Source organism: Cherax quadricarinatus, chromosome 1 (genome assembly GCF_038502225.1).
Source record: "Cherax quadricarinatus isolate ZL_2023a chromosome 1, ASM3850222v1, whole genome shotgun sequence".
NCBI classification, from domain to species: domain Eukaryota; kingdom Metazoa; phylum Arthropoda; class Malacostraca; order Decapoda; family Parastacidae; genus Cherax; species Cherax quadricarinatus.
The window spans coordinates 103,563,305-103,589,453 of record NC_091292.1 but is presented as its reverse complement, the minus strand read 5'-3'; the positions used below and the strand labels follow the sequence as shown (position 1 = coordinate 103,589,453).

The 26,149-nt window shown below is 40.9% G+C and overlaps 1 protein-coding gene across 9 annotated transcripts in view; it reads left to right on the top strand.

Moving 5' to 3' along the window:
• mub (poly(rC)-binding protein mub) overlaps nucleotides 1-26,149 on the top strand; it is a 742,071-nt gene that overhangs the window by 677,787 nt on the left and 38,135 nt on the right. For all 9 annotated transcript variants that reach the window (XM_070085535.1, XM_070085526.1, XM_070085552.1 and 6 more), the window contains one exon: nucleotides 21,125-21,181. In XM_070085535.1, the coding sequence (XP_069941636.1) occupies nucleotides 21,125-21,181 (57 nt within the window). The remainder of the gene's footprint in view (nucleotides 1-21,124; nucleotides 21,182-26,149) is intronic.

The following is a 26,149-nucleotide window of genomic DNA, read 5'->3' as shown; positions in this document are numbered from 1 at the left end:
ATTGTTCCATCACTGCAAAGGTAAAATAATCTGATATTCTTTCGGCTCCATTTTTTTTTCTCTGTTGCCATCAACTATTGTGGGACGCAGTCTGGTGTTAGTATACTTGAAATAGGATAATTTGTATATTCAACTATGGATTTTTTAATAATAGCTTCTTGTTCACCCTGTCTGGCGCTTAATATTTTACTATAATATCTCTAGCTATGTGTAGTGACACTTATCGGAGGTTCGGTATTCGGCTGTGACCGATTTTTATAATGTTACAATCTTGTGTCAGCTGTACCGAGGAGATTGTCATGACTGAGACTTGGCAGCCATGCCAGTATGGTAGCGGTGGTACAAAGTATGCCTTCATCTCTTCTTTACCCTCTGTCTAGGTGTTTTCTTCCCCCATCAGCTTCCTCTTCTTTGTCTTCTTCACTCACTTCATCTCTACACTAATTATTTCCTCCCGTGTGCAGCTGGTGTTCTCAATGAACACATTAACCTTTTCTTTCCATAGCAAACATTTGGCTCTGTATAGTTCATTAACTCCCCTCCTCTTGAATCCTGCTTATTATTCCCTGTTTATCCCCTTTCTCTCTTCTTACCCGCCATTCCCCTGAGTATTGTGCTTCAGTCCCCTCTTCCCTTTCCTTCCCCCCACATCCTCCGGGTCTTCTTTACCTCCCCTGGGACCCCTGCAAGTCTCGGATGGTGTGCCTGCGTCTCCCACAAGTTGCAGTGATAGGAGCCGCCAGCAACAAATTAGACTGCCAGTTTCCGTATAAAGAGGCAAGTGACGGTAGCGCCAGGAAACTGATGGCGGCCCAGATATGAGGTGCTGGTGCTTGATAGACTCTGCCTGCCTTCTGCCGCGCCGCCTCACACATTTATACTTTAATTAACAAAATCGATAACTATTTCCGACGTTGGTTGTGTACTCATTCGTGGGTTGTTTATGTATTTTCGAATGTACCCTCCTCTGCACAAATCTTTTTCTCAGTATTTGATTAGATCGAGAAGGACGCAGACGCCAGGCCTCGAGGACAATGGAAGAAATCATGGATACTAGAACATCTGTCATTACGCTTAACGGCTTTCAAATATTTTAAGAGGAGAGTCTTTTGTTTTGGGCTGTAGTGGTTTCGGCCCCATTGTTGCTGGTAGAGCACCAGGCAGTACGGCACGGCTGGCGGAGCCGCTCACCACCCGCCCGCCCGCTGCCGTTTGTTTGTCCCCTGGTGTTTTTTCCCCCTGCTTGTGCCGAGTTCCAGGCGATATAGTGGTCGCTGCCGATACGCTTGGTATCTGCTGTTGCTGCAGTTGCATCCACATTGTTTTAAACTTGCTCTGTGCAACTTTATTTTGTCACTGCTGGTAGACTTAGAGGCCGTTACTTCCGTGTGTAATGCTACTGCTATGCTGTTGTTTAGTGTTTTACATCTAGACTTCTGGCGGTGCTGAGACCCAGGCGTTGTTGCTCTCCTTGGCCTCTTTATCACTCTTGCTGTTGCCTACGCTTTATTCTTTATTATTCTTAATGTCCAGGCTCTGTCCCCGAGCATTTTTTTACTCTTAATAGTCGTTTCTACTCGTGTTTGTTTCGGCTCACATAAGTCTTGTTCTAGTGTTTCTCTCACAGTTAAACAAACAGGCGACTCTTGCTCTCTAGTTTGCTCATCCTGTCTCGGCTCAGTGTAGGCTTCTTGTTGGGTGATCATGTATATATCAGTAATACCAAGTTTTTTTTATTTTAGGATTTCCTGTTTTTTATTTATTAATTCTTTCCCCTCTTCCTCATTCTCCCCGTTTTCGCACGCCTTCCTTTCGTCGTCCCATCTTATTCTTCCCAAACATATCCTTCATTTCCTCTCCACTTCCCAGTCTTCCACTCCACTCTCCTAACCTGTCATCCACTCTTTTATGTGCTCGGCATCGTTTTCTCTAGTTCCGTCTCGCTTTTTAATTATTACCTCCCTCGTCTCTCCCCCTCGTGTGGCCCTGTTCTCTTCTTTCATGTCTTGGTCCTTGTGAATGACATTTTTCATAGAAGAGGAGAGCCACCCCAGGAGGCCGCTGCCATTGACGGAGGTACCTCGCGGCCTCTCCAGCTTTACGGTCACCATTCCATTAGTAGCTCTCCTGTGCTTTGTTTAGTTTATTCTCTCCACTGGTGTGTTGTCTCTTGTGAAAAGTCTTCTCCCTCCTTCAGCTCCCTTCCGCTGACAGCTAGGTCCAACTGGAGCAGACGTGGTGCGGCCACCAAGAATAGTGGGAGGAGAACGGAGTCAGCTCTAGGGGTTGTGGGAGACCGGAGTCACCTCCAGGGGTAGTGGATTCACTGGAGGACAAAGAGAACGCAGATGTAGTATACACAAACATTGCAAAAGTCTTCGACAAGTGCGATGGTGTAAGATCGCACAAATTGCGTGCTAAATGAACTACTGGAAAAGTGGGCAAATGAATCTTTTTAACCAATAAAACACAAAGAGTAATAGTGAAAAAGCTCTGTTCCACATCCTTTTCCTCATCCTCATATCTGACATAGAGAGAGATGTCAGTTGTGTCCTTTGCAGATGATGCTAAAAATTTGCATACCTGGAGGTTATTCCGGGGATCAACGCCTCCGCGGCCCGGTCCATGACCAGGCCTCCCGATGGATCAGGGCCTGATCAACTAGGCTGTTACTGCTGGCCGCACGCAGTCCAACGTACGAGCCACAGCCCGGCTGATCCGGCACTGACTTTAGGTATCTGTCCCGCTCTCTCTTGAAGGCAGCCAGGGGTTTATTGGCAATTCCCCTAATGCTTGATGGGAGGCTGTTGAACAGTCTTGGGCCCCGGACACTTATGGTGTTTTCCCTTAGTGTACCAATGGCGCCCCTACTTTTTACTGGGGGCATTCTGCATCGCCTGCCCAGTCTTTTACTTTCGTAGGGAGTGATTTGGGACCATTCCTTCCAAGATTTTCCAAGTGTAGATTATGATATATCTCTCCCTCCTGCGTTCCAACGAGTACAAGTCAAGTGCTTCCAAGCGTTCCCAGTAGTTAAGATGCTTGACAGAACTTACGCGTGCAGTAAAGGATCTCTGTACACTCTCTAGATCTGCGATTTCACCTGCTTTGAATGGAGATGTTAATGTACAGCAGTATTCCAGCCTAGAGAGAACAAGTGATTTGAAAAGGATCATCATTGGCTTGGCATCTCTCGTTTTGAACGTTCTCATTATCCATCCTATCATTTTCTTTGCACGTGCGATCGTGGCACTGTTGTGATCCTTGAAAGTGAGATCCTCAGACATTACTACTCCCAGGTCCCTTACATTATTTTTCCGCTCTATTGTATGGCCAGAGTCAGTAGTATACTCTGTTCTAGTTATTATCTCCTCCAGTTTTCCATAACGGAGTAGTTGGAATTTGTCCTCATTGAACATCATATTGTTTACCGTTGCCCACTGGAAAACTTTGTTTATATCTTCTTGGAGGTTAACCGCGTCCTCAGCAGATGACAGCCTCATGCAGATCCTAGTATCATCCGCAAAGGATGATACGGTTCTGTGATGTATATCTCTGTCTATGTCTGATATGAGGATAAGGAATAAGATGGGGGCGAGTACTGTGCCTTGTGGAACAGAGCTCTTCACTATGGCAGCCTCCGATTTAACTCTGTTGACCACTACTCTTTGTGTTCGATTTGTTAGGAAGTTGAAGATCCATCTCCCCACTTTCCCAGTTATTCCTTTAGCACGTAGTTTATGGGCTATTACACCATGATCGCATGTCAAATGCTTTTGCAAAGTCTGTGTATATTACATCTGCATTCTGATTTTCTTCCAGTGCATCCAAGGCCATATCATAGTGATCCAGTAGTTGAGAGGCAGGAGTGACCTGCCCTAAACCCATGTTGCCCTGGATTGTGCAGATTTTGGGAATCCAGGTGATTTGCAATCCTGCTTCTTAGCACTCTTTCAAAGATTTTTATGATGTGGGACGTCAGGGCTATTGGTCTATAGTTCTTAGCTAATGCTTTGCTGCCACCTTTATGGAGTGGGGCTATATCCGTTGTTTTAAGTGACTGTGGAATTTCACCCATGTCCAAGCTCCTCCTCCATAGTGTACTTAGGGCACGCGAGAGGGGTTTCTTGCAGTTCTTAATGAAAACAGAGTTCCACGAGTCTGGGTCCGGGGCTGAGTGCATGGGCATGCTGTCAATGGCTTTTTCGAAATCTATCAGTGTTATCCACTGAGGACACTGTAAATCTCCAAGCATATATCTTACAAAAGCCGAAAAAAATTAATATGATATTCAGTGAGGGCAAATTTCAGTTACTCCGTTATGGTACACAGAATAACTGAAAACTAATGTAAAAGACTTAGGAGTGTTAATGTCAGAGGATCTCGCCTTCAAGGACTACAACAGTGGCCTTATCGGAACTGTGAGGAAAATGATGGGATGGTTAATGAGAACCTTCAGAACAACGGATACTAAGACGGTGATGTTCCTCTTTAAATCATTTGTTCTCTCAACTGGAATACTACTGTACACTACCAGCCTCATTCAAGACAGGCAAAAGTACAGATCTGGAGAATGTACAGAGAGCCTTTACTGCACATGTAAGTTCAGCCAAGTACCTTAATTACTGGGAACGTTTGAAGTCCCTTCACCTATACTCCTTGGAACACAGGCGAGAGACATAATTTAAATTTGGAAATTCCTAGAGGGACTGGTTCCAGATTGCGCGCGCGCGCGCACACACACACACACACACACACACACACACACACACACACACACACACACACACACACACACACACACACACACACACACACACACACACACACACACATATTACCCCCTACGAAAGTAAAAGACTCGGCAGACGGTGCAACATAACCCCAATGAAAAGCAGGGGTGCCAGGAGTACACTAACAGAAAACTCAGTAAGTGTCCGAGGCTCAAGACTGTTCAGCAGTCTCCAATCATGCATAAGGGAGATTACCAATAAACCCCAGGCTGTCTTCAAGAGAGAACTGGATAGATACTTAAAAGTCGGTGCCCGGTGAGCCACGCTGTGGTTTGTACCTCCACCTCTTCCTGCCTATATATAGCCGTCCTGCTCCTTCTCTGTTAGTGTGACTTTGTCAATGGTCCAAGTCGGACCGAAACGTCGTCGTAAGCTTCTGTCTTTTATGTGCGGGTTATTTGAGTATCGTTCCAGTCACGGTATTGTGCCTTTTTGTTATTTATTTTTGTACGTTGGATTGCGTGCGGCCAGGCCTAGTCATGGACCGGGCAGTGGGGGGCGTTAATCCCGGAACAACGTCCAAGTAGACTCTAGGTAGGTGGGAGGATGGAGGCAGTTCCAGGGGCAGTGGAAGATTGGAGGCAGCTCCATGGATAGCGAGAGGAGAATTGAAGCAGCTCTAGGAGAGCAACTCCAGAAACAAATCTCACTTGTCAATTAAACATTGGCAAGGATTTTATTGTGTTTTGTATTTAGGAAGAAATGTTGAATGAATATCACGTCTTTGTTGTACTTTAATGAATATGTCGTTTTGTTCTCCATCTTGATATAATAAGAGGGGATTTGAAGGCTGAGATTCTCTTGTAGCAGATTTCGTATGAGAGCTGATGGAGGGAGGTGGTAGAAGCAGCCAGCGATGCTTTCGGGGATACTGTGATGTTTTCATCAGCATTAGCCTAGTCCCCAGGGTCTTGCAGACAAGGGCTTTCAAAGAAAAACTGAGCCAAAAGGGCCCCAAACTAGTGGTTTTTAAATTATGATTTCCAGTTCAAATAAGTTTTCCACTGAAAGAATTATAGCTAAAAAAAAAAATGTGAATTAACCAATCCAAAGGACTTCCTGTCAGTTCAATTTCAGGAGTGCCCTGTCGGTGATTCCTGGGTATAATTTAGAGGTTCTCTCGTTCGTTGTTCTATCGTCACTGTCCCTCCACTCCTGTGAATATACTGTGAGGCTTTATCTCTTTCCCCTCGGCATTACGCGAAACGTTTTAAACACAAATCTTAGACGGAAAGATGCTTTTAGCGGTAATTTTGTGGCAGTCGAATAGTATAATGACGTAATTCCTCGACTGCCTATTTGGTGCTTTGTTTATTTTAGTGGGTAATAAAGAATGTGATAATGATGATGGGACCTATATCGTGTATAATAATTATACTAGTGTTATAATTTTGCATTAACATTTTTACACATTGTGACTTGTTGTTGGATACTCCATGACGAGTGTTCCTTGTGGTTTGCTGTAAGTTTTGCCTTAAAGTTTGTTTATTATTTTGCTTTATTATTTATTGTTTGCTATTACATTTACAAAGATGTAACTTAAATTAGAAATGTATATGTGGGTATTTTTGTTAAGCAGAATACTGTATACACTGCGACTCGTGAACGAGAAGCAGTGTGCTGTACACACTGCTTCAAACTGCTCGTGAACGAGAAGCAGTGTGTGAGGTATAAACTGCTGTACACTGACCAGTGAAGGAGAAGCATTGTGCACAGTAATTACTTATAGTACGCTTTACCACCATTTCCCTCTCGTCCTGTAAGATATTTAGCTACCAAACCATGGTAAAAGTTGTCGGAATTTTCGCCATGTCACCCCGGAAGCACACGTAGGACTTCTCACAACTCCGTCTCCGTCATGCTCTGTCGCTTCTCCCCCTCCCCCACCCGGCGGTCACCCCCTCCTCCGCTTTCTTTAAGACCATTACTCTGTCACTTCATCCCATCTTTCCCAGTTTTGTCATCTTTTTTTTTTTCGTCTCGACATTCCATTTCCTAGCTTTTTTTTTTCGCCTGGAATTCGTTGTATGATACAGAAATGAATTGAGTGGTTTCTTCGAAGAATTCCTTAGTGACTAGTTTCAAAAGGGACGGGGGTTGAACACTGCTCGACGATGGATGGATGTAGTAGTAGACTAATTGTCTGGTGGAAAGATGGATGAACTTGGAATTTTATAGTGTATAATTGTTCTTAGGTGATACTGAACCCAGCATGTGCCGAGTGCTCGCCGATCATCCATTAATATTAAAGAGACATGTAAAATAACATGAATATTGAGCATTGTGATCAGATTTATTCCTAACTTTTTAAGTGAAAGAAGTCAGTTTTTTAAACTTTTAAGCTGACAGGACTTACGATTCCGTAAGTCGTGTCAGCCATCTCTAACGTAAAGTATTGGGTGCAGAAATTGATACACTCGCTTTTCCAGAGTCCTTTGTATTAGGCTGGGGAAGGAAAATGAACAAGTCAGTTTTTGATGCAGAACAAAAGGAAAAATTTGCCTACGGCTAAGCAAACGCTTAATAATTCCCCATAATAAAATATTAAACTAACTCCGTAGTTTGACAGTTGTATAACAGAAAAATAAAAAAGTGAAATACTGTAAAACGAAGTATCGTAGTGCTGAGCAGGAGTTATACATGAAAATAAAAGAAAAATTCAATAAGAGTTTAATATTAGGCGAGAGAGAAAAAAAAAGTAGCAACTTTTTTCCCTGTGACCCACCTTGTCCCCCCCCCCCCCCCCCCCACTTAGCAGCAGTTAATGATACCAACAAAATATTTTAAGGGTGAAGTGAACAGTCGTGCAAAACCTCTGTGCATTATACAGATATGAAGTGAATAAGAGTAAAGTATGGGAAGAAAAATACAGAAAGTTAATTCAACGAGGTTAAGGGTTAAACACTCTTTACAAACGAGAGCCATTGAACTCATAAACAAAATCTTCTGTGAAAATCTGGATTAAGTTTAAAATATCCGACATAACATCATCACACTCAGATCTCACAAGTACACGAGAGACGTCATTGGTCAGACTCCAACTATCTAAGTCTGAATGGATAGACTAAATAGTTTAAAATGGTAGTTCAACTGACAGAAATAAATAAATACGTTGAATTTCTCCCTTTACCAGTGACCAGTCACTATGTCGGTCGGATCATAATGAAACTGATATATCAGGCACACCTGGACACCAAGAATAGTTACATATTCCAGATTATGTTGTAGGGATTTCTTAAATAAAAATTATAAAAGACAAGCCTATCAGCTAAGACACCCCAAATATGACTTGTTTGTATGAGGTACACCAAGCCTAAACGGCTGTCAGAATAACAGTCATGAATAGAATATGCGGGAAGTATGTGATATGGAAAGACAAAGTTTTATGTAGCTGTTGCATATATAAAACGATAATATGGAGCAAGGGAAATTTTACTAGATTTGTGAGAGATGAAAAGCTTTGTGTGTGTGTGTGTGTGTGTGTAAAAATGAAGTACACGTAGATTACATAGCCAGTGAAAGGGGATAAACGCAAATGTTGATCAGTACAGCTGGGACGGAAACAGTTATGCAAAATAGCGATACATAAGAAATATATTCCTATCAAAATACAGGAAAACTCAGAAAACCGCACAGTAGACAAAACTGCAACTACCACAGCAAGAGATAAGTGGTGAAATATACAAGTACTATCCCTGGGAAATCTACAAATATAAAACAAGACTGAATACTCACACAGCAGAAAGTGTTCCAATGTTATGAAAAGGACGGGGTCATTTGCATAAATATTGCAGCTATTTTCACCCTGAGATGTGCAAATTTTCACTTAAGACCAGAAAATGTTACGACCCAAGTTACCAAGAATTCCACGTGAAAGGAGTACAATACAAAATTACATATAAAGAAAACGAATGCATGGTAAACAAAGATTTTTTTTTTGTTAAAGAGGGAAATGATTTAAATGCCGTAGATCAAAATATGAAAAAGAACAAGGGTGCCGAGATACACAACAATGGAACACGATGAACTATTTTTTTCATAGATCTCTCAAGAGAGAGCTGGACATATACCTAAAGTCAGTGCCGGATCAGCCGGGCTGTGGCTCGTACGTTGGACTGCGTGCGGCCAGCAGTAACAGCCTAGTTGATCAGGCCCTGATCCATCGGGAGGCCTGGTCATGGACCGGGCCGCGGGGGCGTTGATCCCCGGAATAACCTCCAGGTAACCATCAGTGTCAAATCTATAGTAGCAGACAGCACAACTAGTACCGGAGAGACCGGATAAGTACACAAAGAGCCATGTTAAAAGGTGATACATTATCTTAGGTACTAACGAAGACCAATAACCTCCAAAATTCCAAATGGTAAATCCTCTTTCCCTTTTACTAATATTCAGGGTTTAGAAACAAAAAACAAAGTTAACTACATAAGTGGACTCTATAGAAACAAATTCAGTGTTTGGAGCATTCACATGTAAAGGATATTTTGGACAGTTAGATATGGGTGCGAAACTACAATGCACTTAGATGTGAGAGTAAATATAGTAGAAGTACTAGGAAATGAAGTTGACAACAAGAATCTGGTAATTATTGTGGTATTTAAACTACTGCCGCAACAACAGAGAAATTCACTGAACAGATAAAGAAAATAGCTGCCTTGAAACTCTTACACCAAATATTTTCCGGACTCCTTGGGGGAATTTCAACCTTCAAAATGTTAAATGGAACTAGTAGTACGTGATAGCATGGAAGCCCAACAGACACGTACCGCAGAACTAGTGGGGATCCGTAAAAGGTTTTCTTTGAATCAGCAGATAACAGAACCTAATAGAAATGAAAAAACACAAGACTTGGTTTTGACACGAAGAACTAATCAGAGACAATCTCAAATACAATATATCTGGCAGTTTTGTTTTTTAGTGCTGAAGATTCACTTTTTAACTTCCATTTTACTTCCCGTGTCAGGTGCTGTATAATGTTTTTGATGTACAGTATATGGCATTTAATGGTAATGGTTTCATTTTTATATAAACTTTCTGTAGTTCCCGATGAATGTTGTTTCTTCGTTGTTGAATAGCAGAAATGATGGTTCTGATGGGAGAGGCTTCTGATGGATTACTACAATTAAGAAACACTCTGAAGACATCCTAGTCTTATTAAAATCAAAAACAACTTGTTACGGTCTTCCTGAAAAAAAAACACAAGAATGTTAATTTTATTTAAAATAAAAAAGTGACCGGATTTGAAGTAAAACATGACCCGCTTCATTGATAGGTGGAATTAATTTGGTATACATGTGTGTCTGAATTCACAGATGATTAGTGACCGCCTTGGCAGCCAGCTTGGATTTTTCGAAATGCTCAAGAATAGCAGTGTGGTACTCAGTGGGTTAATTATCAATCTAAACCCCTATATTATTTAAATTATCTGGAAAAATAATTATGCTCCACTAAATTCCATGCTCAAACTTTTTTTTAAGCAGATTAAGGTGTATGTTATAAGCACGGATATTAGGGAGTCAATAAGTAAATGTCAGTGAAGTATATCTTGTAGAATTAATTACAAGATAGTTATAACACTACTGAAAGTATAAACATCATTGGTTGTAATGACACGCGCCTTCAAGAAGGGGGGACCTTGATCCCTGTGACGAGCTCTTGATACAAGAAATTAGAGCTATCTTCCCTTTGGATGAAACCTAATAATATCCCATTCCCTAGGCACCTTATGACCCCTACGAGCTTAGCGATTTTTTATAATCACCTACGCAAATTCATGTAACCCTTCACTTTTACCTGTTGCTACTTATAAATTCTAAGAATTTATGATACATTAGAGACGAAGAGCAAGTGGTGTAGTAGGAGATTGCGGCGACGGGGATGTAATGGTGGTGGTGGGTGCTAGAAATATTTATGGTCTTGTAGCGTTGGGCTAACGGGGAGGAAGTTGCAGTGGGGTTGTTATGGTGTGTAGTGGTAGGTGTTAGATTGGTGGTGGTAACGGTTTATTGTGGCAGTGGGTGGCTGTTGTGTGGTATGATGATTGTCGACTGTGGTGGCTGTTTTAAAGTGTAGTAGTTATGAAGTGTGGGGGTGGTTATGAAGTGTAGTAGTAGTGGTGGTTTGTCGTGGGTGGTTATTGCGTGGCATGATGGTGGTTGTAATTGGTAATGCTGTGCAAAGTCGGGTAGGCGGGCGTTGGAGGGCTTCCTACCTGACAAGGCTTCACCACCAGACAACAGCAGGTTTAGCCTTGCACTCGTAAGACTTCATGCCACATGGGTCACGGTAGCTAGCCGGCCACATGACCACATACTCGAATTTCCTCTATCCCTCACTAAGTAATTTTAACCTCGTAACCCTTCTTTATAAATTTCTATTTCCTGTGTGTAATAGACCATCCTGAGATAATTACCAAATAATAGTCTCTAGCCTATACTTACTGAAACTGCTTGACGCAATCCTCATCGCCTGACCAAATTCTCCAAGTTAAGCTTACATATTCCATATGATGGAATATGATAGAAGGCGAAACATAGCCTTTGCACCACAATTTAACTCTTGTAGAGCAGGAAAGTTGCATGCGAGCACTGCGTGTGTATCCAAGCTTGTTAAAATTCTGACTTTTCATAGAACGGGAGATATGGAAAACTGCAAAATACCTTCAGTGAAATCAGGAGTGCAATATCTACACTTAAAAGATAACAAAAAAAAAAAAAAAGAATAAAGGGTTCAAGATTTTTGGACGTCCTCGAAGCAAACTTAATAAGGGGAATTGCCAATAGCACTTTAACTGTCTTCCAGAGGAAACTTAACAAATTCCTGAAGAAAGTTCATGAGCAGGTGTGGACAGAGCTGTGGGGTCAATGATCCCAGAAACCATCTTCAAGTAACTTCTCATTTAGCCTTGTCAGTAGTACAATAACTGGGGCCGGGGACCCTATGGTGATAATTTCCGGTAGATTTGACTTTTGTGAGAGTGACCATACATATCACAAAGAATTCATTAGTTTGTATTTAAATACTAGCAAGAATAACAGATACTAGACGTATCTGTCTAGTATCCTGATGAAGCTTTTTTGAATAATACAGTTAATCAAGTGTATATTGTAGGATTGTAAGACGCTACTAACAAATATTATTTTACACAGATACTATTTATTATTCCCGTTGCCTAATTGTCCGTTTTTAATGCGCTTGCCAATTCCAGTTTCACATGGATTACTGTTACTATTTAAAAAAATGAAGTTTAACTTATACCCATGAAAATGTAAGTACTACTTTCTTCATTTACAAGGTTTACCTGGAGAGGGTGAGGGTTTTCCCATACAAGTAATATTAACTTATTTCCCCATTGCTAACCTGTCATAACAAATTATTATAAATAGACCATTATATAAATATGAACCGTTACCATCAAGCCGTAAGTGGCTATAAACTAAATATCAACATTTTTGCCTAATAAGTAACCATATTAGACATGAAAATATGTTAAGAGAGAGGGAGTGGGAGGGTTACCCATGAGTCACCACCCCCGCGATTCGGACCCAGACCAGGCCTACTGATTGCTGACCTGATCGATCAGTCCCTGTTCAGCTCGCTGATCAGAAACTGATTTGAGAAATTTATCTAGTTCTCTCTTGAAGATATCTAAGTGTGTGTTGGTAATTCCCCTTATGCATGAAGGGAGAGTGTTGAGTCGTGGTCCCTTTACTCTTATCGAGTTCTCTGTGTACTTATTGCTCCTCGGCTTTTCACTAGAGGTATGCTGCCAAGCCGTTTATTTTCATATGAAGGGATTTGGGTGTGCAAATCTAGGACCAATACCTCCAGAATCTTCCAGGCGTAGATTATTAAGTATTTTTCTCACCTACGTTTTAAGTACAGTTCGAGGGGCTTTAGTTCTGTCATTTTCCTTGCGGTTGTGTTAACAGCAGTGTTGTTCTCTTTGAAGGTGGGATATTACATTATCACTCCCAGGTTTCTCACATTCGACTTCCATTCTATTAAATGATTTGAGTTTGTCTTGTATTCAAATCCTTTTTTATTTCTCCATTTCTTTCGTGTTGTAGTAACTGAAATTTGCCGTCAGTGAACATCATGTTGTTGTTAGTATATTACCTACCTACAGGGAATTCCGGGGGTTAGTGCCTCCGCGGCCCAGCCCATGGCCAGGCCTCACGCTGGATCAGGTCCTGATCAATCTGACTATTACTGCTGGCCATACGCAATCCAATGTACGAACCACAGCCCAGCTGGTTAGGCATTTGACTTTAGGTCATGGCCTGGGCTGCTGGAGCGTTGACCCCCCGGAACACCTTCCAGAATCACCCTCCAGGCTGTTCCCTCTTGGAGACAGGGGTCTGTTGGTATTATCCCTTATGATGGGACTGTTGAACAGCTTTGGGCCCCTAACATTGCTTTCTCTCATTGTACTCACGGCACCCCTTCCTTTCTCTGGGGGGAAGTTGCACCGTCTGCCGAGTGTTTGGCTTTCATAGAGAATGATTTCTCTGTGCAGATTGGAACCAGTTCCTTAAGGATTTTCCAGGAATAAATTATGATGTACCTTTCTAGCCTGCACTCCAGGGAGTACATGTAAAGGGGCTCCAAACATTCCCAGTAATTCAGGTGCTTGACTGAACTTATACATGCAGTGAAGGTCCTCTGTACATTCTCCAGATCTGTAATTTTGCCTGCCATGAAAGGGGCTATCTAGATAGAACAAGTGACTTAAAGAGTATCATTGTTGACTTAGCATCCCTCGTTCTGAAGGTTCTCATCCATCGTATCATTTTCCTTGCAGTTGTAATATTGATACGGTTGTCGTCTTTGAAGGTGAGATCCTCAGACATCACTCTTAAGTCCTTCACATTAGTTTTTGCTCTGTTTCTCTATTGTATGGTTTGAATTTGTCTTACATTCCTTTCTAACTTTTAATTCCGCAAGTTTTCCATAACGGATTAGTTGGAATTTGTCCACATTGGACATCATGTGGTTTTCTGTGGCCCATTGGAAGACTTGATTTACATCCATTACATTAATGTGTCCTCGGTGGATGTCACTCATGTAAATTTTAGTATCGTCTGCAGAGGAAGACACTATATACTATGCTGATGCACTATCTCGCATCTTCGCAGGTACTGTCGTCAAAAACATCACCGGATGCACCAACAACGTCAACTGAAACTTATTTTGCATTGCTGAATTTACCCTGTTTGCGGTGATCTGTACTTCTCTCTTTCCCTTTTGATTTACTGTGGAATTGTGTTCCTTGCACTCCAGTGTTACGTTGCATGTATGTTAATTTTCTGATTATGTTATGTATAAAGGTTTCCGGTCCCTCTGTGTTGTTTTGCCTAATATTTGTTTTTATTTAATCTCCCAACTATCATATAAAACAGGTAATTTCTCCAAGGACATTTTTAATGAGTGTTGTCGTTTACCACCTGTCTGTCTTGCAGATCCAAAAACACTTTCCTGGTTTTATATCATCACTACTAGATGTCAGTGTATAAGACATGACACCATCCACGATACAGACAGAACTGTACACCATATTCTGTGTCAGACTTGGTTTATATCAGCTTGGAGGACACCTGACAATAACATTTATTAAGGGTGGGCGAAACGTTACCTTAAGTTGCCTGCGTGTCCATTTACCCAACTTTTCGATATTACTATTAATAAGAGAAAAAAACGAACGAACACATGGATAGATGTTCAAGATGTTAAGCGATTCAAGGAATGATTTGTGGCAGTGTTGATGACGATGACTGGCGTGTTCACGTCTTAAAACTATGTTCAAGTGAAGATAATTAACATGATTTTTTGTATTATAAATGGCGTCCCGGTGAAACTAGTGACACGCTGGTGAAGACTGTGACTAGTTGACCCTCAGGTTAAACTAATTAGTATTTTAGGTAATGCGATGAAAGGGGCAGCAGGGAAGGGAAGAGGAGATGGAGCAGGGAAGGAAGAGGCGGGTGCCGGTTCCATGTCTGGCTGCCTCCCGCTGACAGAAATGTGAGATATGCCCGCCACAATAGCTTCCCCCTCCCCTTGCCCTCCTCTCCACTCCCACTCGGGGCCATATTTTTAGACTCTTATTTCAAAGTCTTCCTCTTGGAGTCCTCGCTCTGTAATGAGAAATTTAATCAATCGATATTCCTTTCACTGCGTTCCTGACAGAATCGAAGACTCGTCCCGCCCGTGAATTGTTGTGGAATATCGACCCGAGGACAGTTTAAATTAGGATTTTATCTCGTGGGGTTTTGCTGTGGGTTGCGCCGGCTGTTGCTGCTGCTGCTACCGTTTCTGCTGCTACCACCGTTGCTGCTGCTACCACCATTACTGCTGCTGCCACCGTTGCTGCTACCACCGTTGCTGCTACCACCGTTGCTGCTGCTGCCTGCTGTTGAGAGGGGCTGGGTATGGGAGGGGGGAAGGGAGATGCTGGAGGAGGAGGAAGAGGATGACGGGGACGAAGGTAAGAGAGGGAATGGTAGAGGGGTAAACACCAGTGCTATTAAAATGTTTCCCCTAACACCCAACCTCTCAACGTCTCTATCCTCCCCTCTTTTTCTCTCTTGATCCAGAGGTGGGGGAGGACGAAAACAGGATGACTTGTAACGTGAGACGAGGGAAGGTTGGATGTAGGCACAAGGACATGAGGGAAACAGAGAAGAAGGAGGTTAGGACACAGACATCAAAGGTACGAGAGATAAAAGGGGGAGGAAAGACGAAGAATAAATAATACTTGGATGCTCAGATACTAAAAGAGGCTGGATGCGACTAGCCATACCTTGAAGCAGACTTGGTGCTTCCACCGAGTGTCCATCGCATACTTTCCTGCGATATTCCAAGGTACAATATACACTTCAGAAATTTATCTGCTGCTCGGTTAAAAGGAAAGGAATAGATGTTTGTCCAACACGGTCACCGAGGAGCATTAGGTAAAGGGAAAAATGTCCAGTATAGCCCAAAAAAACATTAAGAGAGAAACTTGTCCAATATGGCCATCAAGAAAATTTAGAGGAAAAATTGTCCAACACAAGACATCAAAGAACATTTGACGGATCAGATACGGCAAGCATTATCAAACATGACCACCAAAGAACATTTAATAGACTGCACATAAATACAAACTTGGAAATAATCAGAAAATTTTCAAATGTGGTCACAAGAACATTATTTAGGTAAAACATTCTACAGTTTGGTCACCTGGAGTAAAATATTAAGAAAAGAGAGATATTATTCACCAAGTGTCTCCCAAGAATATCAATATACCCGCCCCTTGTGACACTTTTTTTTTCACTCCCAGTCGTAAAATTGGCATGACAGGATTCTGTGACTGAAGTTGCTTTGAACTATATATTGTGTTTACACAGATCACGTAAGAGATCGAACATAGTGTTTGTTTAGTGTGTTTGGGACATCAGTTCTCAGAAAAACGGGAATAGAAGTTTGATATATGCGTGTGTCGTCATGACAGATTTTTTTTCTTTGCACAATAAATTGTGCTAATTTTGTTACCACGAAACAGGTTTTTTTTTCATGATATTGTAAGATTTTCCTCAATTATACTTTTACACAAAATAACTCGCACTCCTGCGTATATGGCTATTTATGTATTGTTCCACCCTCAATATTGTGACTTAATTCTTTACGTATTTATATGCTCGCCGTGTTGTGTTTACAAGGGTAGAGAGACTGCTTCTGACACTACCTCTTAACTAGCATTTACTGGTTATTGAGTATTATCATACCTGTTTTCCAAAATATATATATAGTTTGCCTATATCATCCTAAGAATTAAGTATCCCCCATACACACACATACGTATGTACGTTTGAAGGGTCGTGAACAGAAATACGTACTCTTCAGACGAGCCCTGGTCACAGACCGAGCCGCGGGGGCGTTGACCCCCGAAACCCTCTCCAGGTATACCTGCTGGAGCTTGAATCTTGGACTTGGAGAAGAAATACTTTGGTACTTGTGACGGTTGCAAAAGTTATTCAACCAAAGCTTGGCTTAAGGCAATACTGGTCAGCCAGACTTTTGCTGCCATCGGCTCGCAGGCCCGTATATCCGTCACAGTCTGGTTGCACTTGTTTATTTTGCCAACGTTGGTTTTATGCTTCCAATTTTTTTTTTTTACATTTCCACTGTTAAGTTAATTAAATGTCAGTTAATTGAATTTACCATGTATTAAAACCAGTAATAGGAATATTGAATACAGGTGATTCTTTTGATGAATGAGCATGAAGATAGTGAATCAACTAAAAGATTGAGGAAACATTTCGCTAAAATTCCGACGTTTACGTTTTAGCGTCACAGCTTAATGGACTATTTTGTAAGTAAAAAAAAAATATTAGGATGGTGTGTTACGCCTCGTTCCCTGGTATTTTAAATGGTCTGACGTGATTTGCTTTAGAGTACATCGTTATTGTATAATTGTACATATGTACTTTCGAAGCAAGAAAATGTAAGTATGAGATGTTTGATTTCAGTGTCTCGGTAACTTCCTGTTATCTCTTAACTCTCATCTCGTCTCTCTCCACTGAGTCCCTTCATCCACCACCATCACCTCAACCAACTCGCGGCGGCTTGCCAACAGCACACTACCATTCGATGTCTCCAAAATCTGGTTTCAGCTTTATTTGTCAGAAAATTCCTACGGGGGCCATTTTTACAGAATAATTTAGCTAGACATTTATTTGAGCACCAGTTTTACCTGGTTCTTATGAAAGCTAAGTCCGACTAAGGATTAGATTATTGTCCGGCTGGTTTCTCAGTTTCTGCTAAGCATAAGGCTCTTTTTCTTTACCTCTCTCCTAATAGGTGGTTCTACCCTATTACATCCCACAGCATATGTCTAGAACTCCCTTATGTTTTCCCAAGCTTCCTCTTCCCCCTTCCGACCCCACACTGTTTTTTCTTCAGAATTTTCAGTTAATGTTAGTTAACTTCTCGACCTCTTTCCCTGCCTCAGGTACATATATACTTGTTAGAAATGTGGAGATAGAGACGAATTTTGTATCATTTGTCATAATCACTCGCACATTTTGTTCCCTCCTACCTCTTCTTACCTTCCTCTTTCCTCCCCCACTCCTACGTAACTCATCTCTCTCCTTCTCCACACCTTCCTGGTTCACCCACACCTTCATAGCATCAGCCGGCTTCCTGTTCGCGGACTATCGACAGGGAAATTGAAGAAAATTGACTGGGATTACGTCTGACGCAGGAGATAAAATGGTGAGGGCTTTGAGCCGGGGGGGGGGGGGTGGAGGAATTGGGTGTAGATGATGGTAGAAAAGCACTGGCAATAGAATTGAAGGGACGTAACCGCTCCCAACACTGGAAAGAAATAATTATCTTGTTTATAATGAAGGGAATACACCAGCAACTGGCTGGTTTAGGCTTTACAAACAGTGAAATCATTAGCTAAGCGTTGTATCTTGGAGCTGTTCTTGCAGTGTCAAGACCCATGTTAGTCTATCCTGTAACCTTCAACAGTCTGGATGCAGATGGTTCCAAGCCTCCTGGGCTGTGAGCTACTTTTCCATAAATGTAAGGGAGGAGTTTGCTGCCTCGACTAGCCTAGTTTGTCAACTTCGCATCATAAACTTTATCACCAGGAATTTAACTTTCATTTTATTTTGATCCCTTCCGTGTAAATAAGATCCGTATTTGATCACGCTTTCAATGCTGGAGTATTTTGTAAGTTCCATCTGCTATTGTTTCTCCTCGTCTGATGTCATTTGCTGCATGCGAAGACCACAAATTTGATATCCCCCACATCATATATATATATATATATATATATATATATATACATATATATATATACATATATATATATATACATATATATATATACATATATACATATATATATACATATATACATATATATATATACATATATATATATACATATATACATATATATATACATATATACATATATATATATACATATATACATATATATATATACATATATATATATATACATATATACATATATATATATATATATACATATACATATATATATATATACATATATATATATATATATATATATATATATATAAATATATATATATATATAAATATATATATACATATATAATATATATATATATATATATATTATGTGCCCGCGCGCGTGCAATGCAATAGCAGACAGGCGATCTTAATGCAAGACAAGACACGGGGGATGGAAATCTTCAGCTCAAGATCTTTGACACGTCTCAGTGCATCATCAGGAGCTATGCAGTGTTGCAAGAGTAGCAACAGATAGAATGAGAGGAAATTTTCTCAAAAGCAGCGTGATGACTGGTATGTATCATTCCCCTAGTGGGAGAAATGATACATACACATAAGTGTGATACTTCGCCCTTTTGGTTTTGCAACAGATTTAAGCCAATCTCAATTTCTGTCAAAGAAAAGCACGATAATGCTGCGGATCAACCAATCATTGGTAAGGCTCATTTAAATTATGTGAAACAGTTTTGACCTCTTATTATAGAATATGAGTTGGTAAATATAGAGAAGGATGACGACAAAGTACACTTGTATCAGATAAAACATTCATTTGGTAATATGAATTAAAAGTTTTAAAATAAGACAGAATATGCTTAATTACACGAATGGACTATTTGAGCTCGACGAATTTATTTGTTTATGTTATGGGTTCTGAAAGAGGAGGAGCTATTTTTTAAAGGTGCTAGAGATAACCTGAAAGATGGCTTAGCATACACTGCAATGCAGTATTATGTTCGACCCGGGTATACATTCAGAGCAGGAAGGATCTGACGCAATTTTTACCATTTAAATTCCTTCCTTACACTGTGTACTGTAATGCTAAAACTATTTTTTTTTTTAAGTTCACAAGCTTTCGTTAAGTTTTGGAGAACTGTAATCATTTCAGGGTGTCCTAACAAGTGTCGTGTTGAACTCTGCCTTGCATCCTCCCTCATCCCCCCTTGTTTTTAATATGTAACCCATCTGCCAACAAGTATATACCAACCAAACCATACCCCCGGCCGGGATTGAACCCGCGGTCATAGAGTCTCAAAACTCCAGCCCGTCGCGCTAGCCACTAGACCAGCTAGCCACAATAAGATTCATCCAACTAGGTATATTTCTACACCATAGGAAAGTTAGCACAGGCACCTCTGTAACCACAAATGCAAGTTTTTACAGACGAATCTCCAGCTAGCGTGGCCGTGACGAACTCTAGCTCAAGTCCCTTCACTGCCGTCAACATGACTTAAGAAATCGTAATGACACGATTGCAAATGAACCATACCCCCGGCCGGGATTGAACCCGCGGTCATAGTCTCAAAACTCCAGCCCGTCGCTAGAGTTCGTCACGGCCACGCTAGCTGGAGATTCGTCTGTAAAAACTTGCATTTGTGGTCACAGAGGTGCCTGTGCTAACTTTCCTATGGTGTAGAAATATACCTAGTTGGATGAATCTTATTGTGACTAGCTGGTCTAGTGGCTAGCGCGACGGGCTGGAGTTTTGAGACTCTATGACCGCGGGTTCAATCCCGGCCGGGGGTATGGTTTATTTGCAATCGTGTCATTACGATTTCTTAAGTCAAGTATATACCAAATGAGTGATATGTGTTTGCCGAGGAATGGGCGAAATTCGAATCCCGCCCGTTCGTAGGGCCAGGACTCGACCCCACGAACCTGCATCACCTTACCACTACGCCACTGATCCTACTTTAGGGTAAGTGGCGTAGTGGTAAGGTGATGCGTGCATTGTTGTCTCGGGAGGCGGCACAAGGTTCGTAGGGTCGAGTCCTGGCCTGCCCCAGTTTGGTAAATGATTTAAAATCACTTGTTTCGTGATTTCATTCCTATATATATATATATATATATATATATATATATATATATATATATATATATATATATATATATATATATATATATATATATATATATATATATATATATATTATGAAGCATTGGCTTTATTTCCCGAAGCAAGAACCGAATATGTTTCGGTACGATTATTGGTGCAGAGAGTTTGGCTATAAAAAATCCTCGCAGTATGGGGTGACTTAGACATTACCTGGAAAAGGGGTTGAGAAAGTTATTGAAATCAACAGTGGAGAGCGAATAGAGTGTAAGAATAGCAGTGTCAGTCCTCAGGCTTGAATGTCGCCCTTTACCTTGAAAAATTTTTTTTTTTATTAAGATTAAAAAAAATGAGTAACAATATTTGGGACCTTTTTCTCGTAAATTTTGTGGTGATTGAATAGGGGTTATGTTTGAAAATAGATTGAGTGGTATGTTTCTTGTTGCAGGAAGTGGGCAGTATCATCGGCAAGAAGGGAGAGATTGTCAAGCGGTTCAGAGAAGAGGTAAGTTATTCAGTTAAATATATTTTAATAAATGTAATTACTTATATTAAGTGTATATTAGCAATATAATTAACAGGTAGCCAGAAAGCATTTCATCTTCCAGTAATAAGTACACAAAAACATGTTCCTGAAGAGTTTGCTGGATCAACCAGGTTGTGATAGACATGTGGAGGTGTGGGTGGAAAACAGCAACATCATAGTCTGGTTGATAGCGGTCACCAGGAAAGTTTGGCTTCTGATTGGGCTCTCAGGGTAGAATGTTCATAAAACAGGTCAAGATAGATCAAAGGTTAAAATTACTCAGATTTTAATAAAATTTTTAAAGTATACCAGTTGACATATTTACCAAATTGTATCGAACTTTATTCTTAGATATATTTATCTGCTGACATGTTGACTACCACCACCACCCCTCTCATGCACTACCACTCCCATGCACCTCCACTCCTCCCATGCACCTTCCACCATTTCATCTACCGTGCATCCTCCCTCAACCCTCCCCCCCCCAGCACATCCACCTTCTTCTCTGCCACCTCCATCTAACTTTTCACCACCCACATCACCCTCCCACACATCCACTCGCTCTTCACTCCCTCCACCACTCGCCCCCTCCTTCCCTCCACCACTCACCCCCTCCTTCCCTCCACCACTCACCCCCTCCTTCCCTCCACCACTCACCCTCCTTCCCTCCACCACTCACCCCCTCCTTCCCTCCACCACTCACCCCCTCCTTCCCTCCACCACTCACCCCCTCCTTCCCTCCACTACTCTCTTAATAGTGGTTAGGGACTCTGTTGTTTGTTCTTCATCTTTCCCAATTTCCACCACGTGATTCTGAGCTTCATAAATCTAACCATAAAATGATTGCAAAAAAAAAAAAAAAAGTTGTATATTATTCAGCTGTGACATGTCTAAAGGTGATGAGAAGAGGAAGTTGACCAATATAGTCACCCGCATGAGTGACTATATTGGTTACATACGATTTGTTAGGCTGGTAAAAAAGTAAATTAATTAATAAATTATTTAGACTTTTCTGTTGTGGCATATTTACTTTTTAAACTTATGATTACATTAACATCGAAACAAAGTAACATTGTAATATATGATGATAAATTAGACACATGTGCAACTCTTGGGTATCTTTATTGAGGAAACGTTTCGCCACACAGTGGCTTCATCAGTCCATACATAGGAGAAACTTGAAGAACAGGAGGAGAATGAGGTAATCAGTCCCTCAACCTTGAGTCGATGTGTTCAGTCCATCAATCTTGAGTAGAATACGGCATATGAGCGGAGAAGCAGCTTATAAACCGTATGGCAGGAGAGGTGCAGCAGTCATAGGTGGTGTCACATTTGTTCAATGTGGAAGTAGGTTGTGCCCAAGAATTAGGCAAGCGAAGAATTCCTAAGTATTAAGATCCCAAGAAGTTGCAGTGTCTGACAGGAATTCTTCGCTTGCCTAATTCTTGGGCACAACCTACTTCCACACTGAACAAATGTGACACCACCTATGACTGCTGCACCTCTCCTGCCATACGGTTTATAAGCTGCTTCTCCGCTCATCTGCCGTATTCTACTCAAGATTGATGGACTGAACACATCGACTCAAGGTTGAGGGACTGATTACCTCATTCTCCTCCTGTTCTTCAAGTTTCTCCTATGTATGGACTGATGAAGCCACTGTGTGGCGAAACGTTTCCTCAATAAAGATACCCAAGAGTTGCACATGTGTCTAATTTATCAACATGTCGGTTCTCTGAACCATTCATCTATTGTAATATATAATTAACACTGCATGTACAGACTTATTGAAGCTGGTTTTCAAATGAAAGAATAATTTTTACCTTTGATATACCTTTGAAGGCTTTCAAGTTTTCCTACTCGTAGCCCAGCCTTGGGCCAGGCTTGCGTGATCAACCAGGCTGTTACTGTTGGTGGCCCGCTGGTTCACATATCCATCACAGCCTGGTTGATCTAGCACTTGAAGGAAGTATATGTCCAATTTCCTCTTTAAAATTTCTGCACTTGCTCTGTCAGTGTTTCTGATATCTTGGATTATCCTTGGGTTATCCTGGCTTAAATCCTTATAGTGTGCTTTGTGGCTGAATTCCACTGTTAGCTTCATGAAATTGAATAAATTTGGAATGAACAAGTCATCTCCCTTCCACTTCCACACCCAGTTTGCCAGTAGTGGACCTGGTATGTAGCACAGAGTTATCACCTGTGTAGTAACAGTAATGTACTGTGTAAACTCACCTGGAATTAGACTTTAATTTCAAAGACATAAAGAGAATGTAGAAGACCTAAAGAGTTTTACCGAGGTCAAAAATATTGGTAGGTGGCATATTTGAGGTACGAAAATTGTACATACTAGTACAGTGGACATATTGACATCACTTGCGTGAACTAGTATGTTGGACAAGGTTAAAATTTTAATGGAATAACTGAAGCCACATAATGGAAGATTGGTGCATTTGTAAAAATTCTAAAGTAATTTCAGTGAGGAATCTTTCAAGATATTTTTACATATGTATGTAATACATGTAATTCCAACATGTTTAGCTTCACCTTTGAGGGGGGGGGGGCGGTATGCAGGTTTACTTTCAGGATAGTCTCATGGTGGTAAATGTACGATGGAATAGGGCATAAAGCATTGGTCATTTTTGAGTGAGAATTCATAAGGTGTCTGGGGCATACAATATTTGTAAATGTTTTTATATGATTGAATATGCTGGGAAGAATGTATTACTCAGATAATAATACCATATAACATTAGCATTATCATTATTATAATCATGGGGGAGCACTAAACTCGTAGGATTATACAATGCATGTGGGGGGGGGATAGGAAGGTATTCAGACTCAATTCAGGGAACTGGAGCACAGATCCAGTTGCCTAGATCAAGAGCCCCTCACCAGCATCAAGGAACCTCCCTTGAGGGGTATAACATTAGCAGTATTATCGCTAACACCAACTCTTTAAGGGTCTAAAACATTTCCTACACAGTATATGAATGTAGATATTGTACAGTGTATATTTTTAAGACTAGAATAAATTAATATAATCCTTTGCACAATTACCCTGCTTAGGGTAAATATTAAATAAAAAATACATGATAATTGTAGTATACGTATAGTGTTAGTACAAATGAGTGTGAGAAGAATGTAGTGTGATTAATTTTTTAAGGGAACATAGAACTTGCCATCGCACCCTTCATGGCAGGAGTAGCTTGCTAAACTCTGCATTCCCCACTGATATTTTTTTCAAGTCATTTTGGGTGCAGGCTGTGACCATCTGTCACCCTCATGTGAACTTTATTGATTGATTGTATACATAATGCCCTATAAAAGGCAACCCATGGCCAACACTAATACTTACTGGAGACCTAGACTGCTTTACGATAAGTTGTAAATCTGGAACTTGTACCTTCGTGGTGAATGTTTTACACTTATGGCAAGTAAATAAAATACAGTATTGCAACATACCAGAGAGATGTGGAGGTGTAAAAGTGTCAGGTAGAGTGCTCTTGAAACCGGTCACAGATGTATCACATTAAATTTAGTAATTAATTGAAGTTGGCACTACATAGCTGTTCCCATTGTCCAGTCCCAGTCCCCTCATGAGAGCCCCTTAACCCTTAAACTGTCCAAGCAGATCTATGCTCACATGTGTAGTGCTCCAAAAGTAGATCTGCGTTTTTTTACATATTTTCAAATATAACAAAAAAAAACGTAGATCAAAGTTTTTTTACACATTTTCAAATGTAAAAAAAAAAAAAAAGATCTTTTTTTACATACTTTCAAATGTTGAAAAAACGTAGATCTACATTTGGACAGTTTAAGGGTTAATATGTTCCTTAATGCCTGTGAGGGGCTCTTCACCCAAGAAATTGGGCATGTACTCCCCTTCCTTGGATCAAACCTGATTTTTTCTTATTCACACAAGCATTGTATGACCCCTATGGGTTTATTGCTTCCAGTAAAAAAAAAATAATCACGAGCAAATTATTCACCTCTGATTCTCAAGTCATAATCCACTGCCCTTCCCCTGTACACAGCTGACATCCACCTTTTGTCATCCAGTACGTTCCTGCTGTTTTTCCCTATTCATTAATTTTAACTACTAAATTCTGTCGACTATTTGCAATTCGCCATTCACCTTCCCATTTACATCCCATCAATTCATGTCTCCCTCTTCCTTCTGCAACCAACCGCCATAAATTTCTTCCCACTGATAGCCAAGCCACCAACATTCATTGTTCACTGACAGTCAGAACATCATTTAGAAGCCACTAGCTGCAACCTAGCAACAACCGAAGTGACCTAGTAATTGTGACCACATTTCACTGCCCAGTACCTGCCATCTACTTGCGTTTATACCTTGGATATACTTTTGATGAGTTCTGAGAGCTTTTCTACTCCTGGAGCCTGGCCATGAGCCAGGCTCTTCCGGTGCTTGCCTGGTCAACCAGGCTGTTGCTACTGATGGCCCATCACAGCCTGGTTGATTTGGCACCTGGTGAAGATACTTGTCCAGTTTCCTCTTGAAGACTTCTACACTTGTCCTAGCAGTGTTTCTGATATCTTCTGGTAAGATGTCGAATAGTCTGGGACCAAGGACGTTGATACAGTGTTCCCTTATTGTGCCTACTGCACCCCTGCTTTTCACTGGGTTTATTTTGCACTTCCTCCCATATCTCTCACTCCAGTATGTTATGGCAGTGTGCATATTTGAGATAAGGCCCTCAGGTACTTTCCAGATATATATTATCATGTATCTCTCACTCCTCTGCTCCAGTGAGTACATATTTTAAGACTTGCTCTCAACAGTTGCCTTCTTGTATATCAGTCACATAGTTGCCCTCATGTATATCAGTTACATAGATCCCCTTATGTATATCAGTCACATAGATGCCTTCATTTACAATAATCACACATAGTAGAGTAAGATGCAAGCCTACTGGCCCA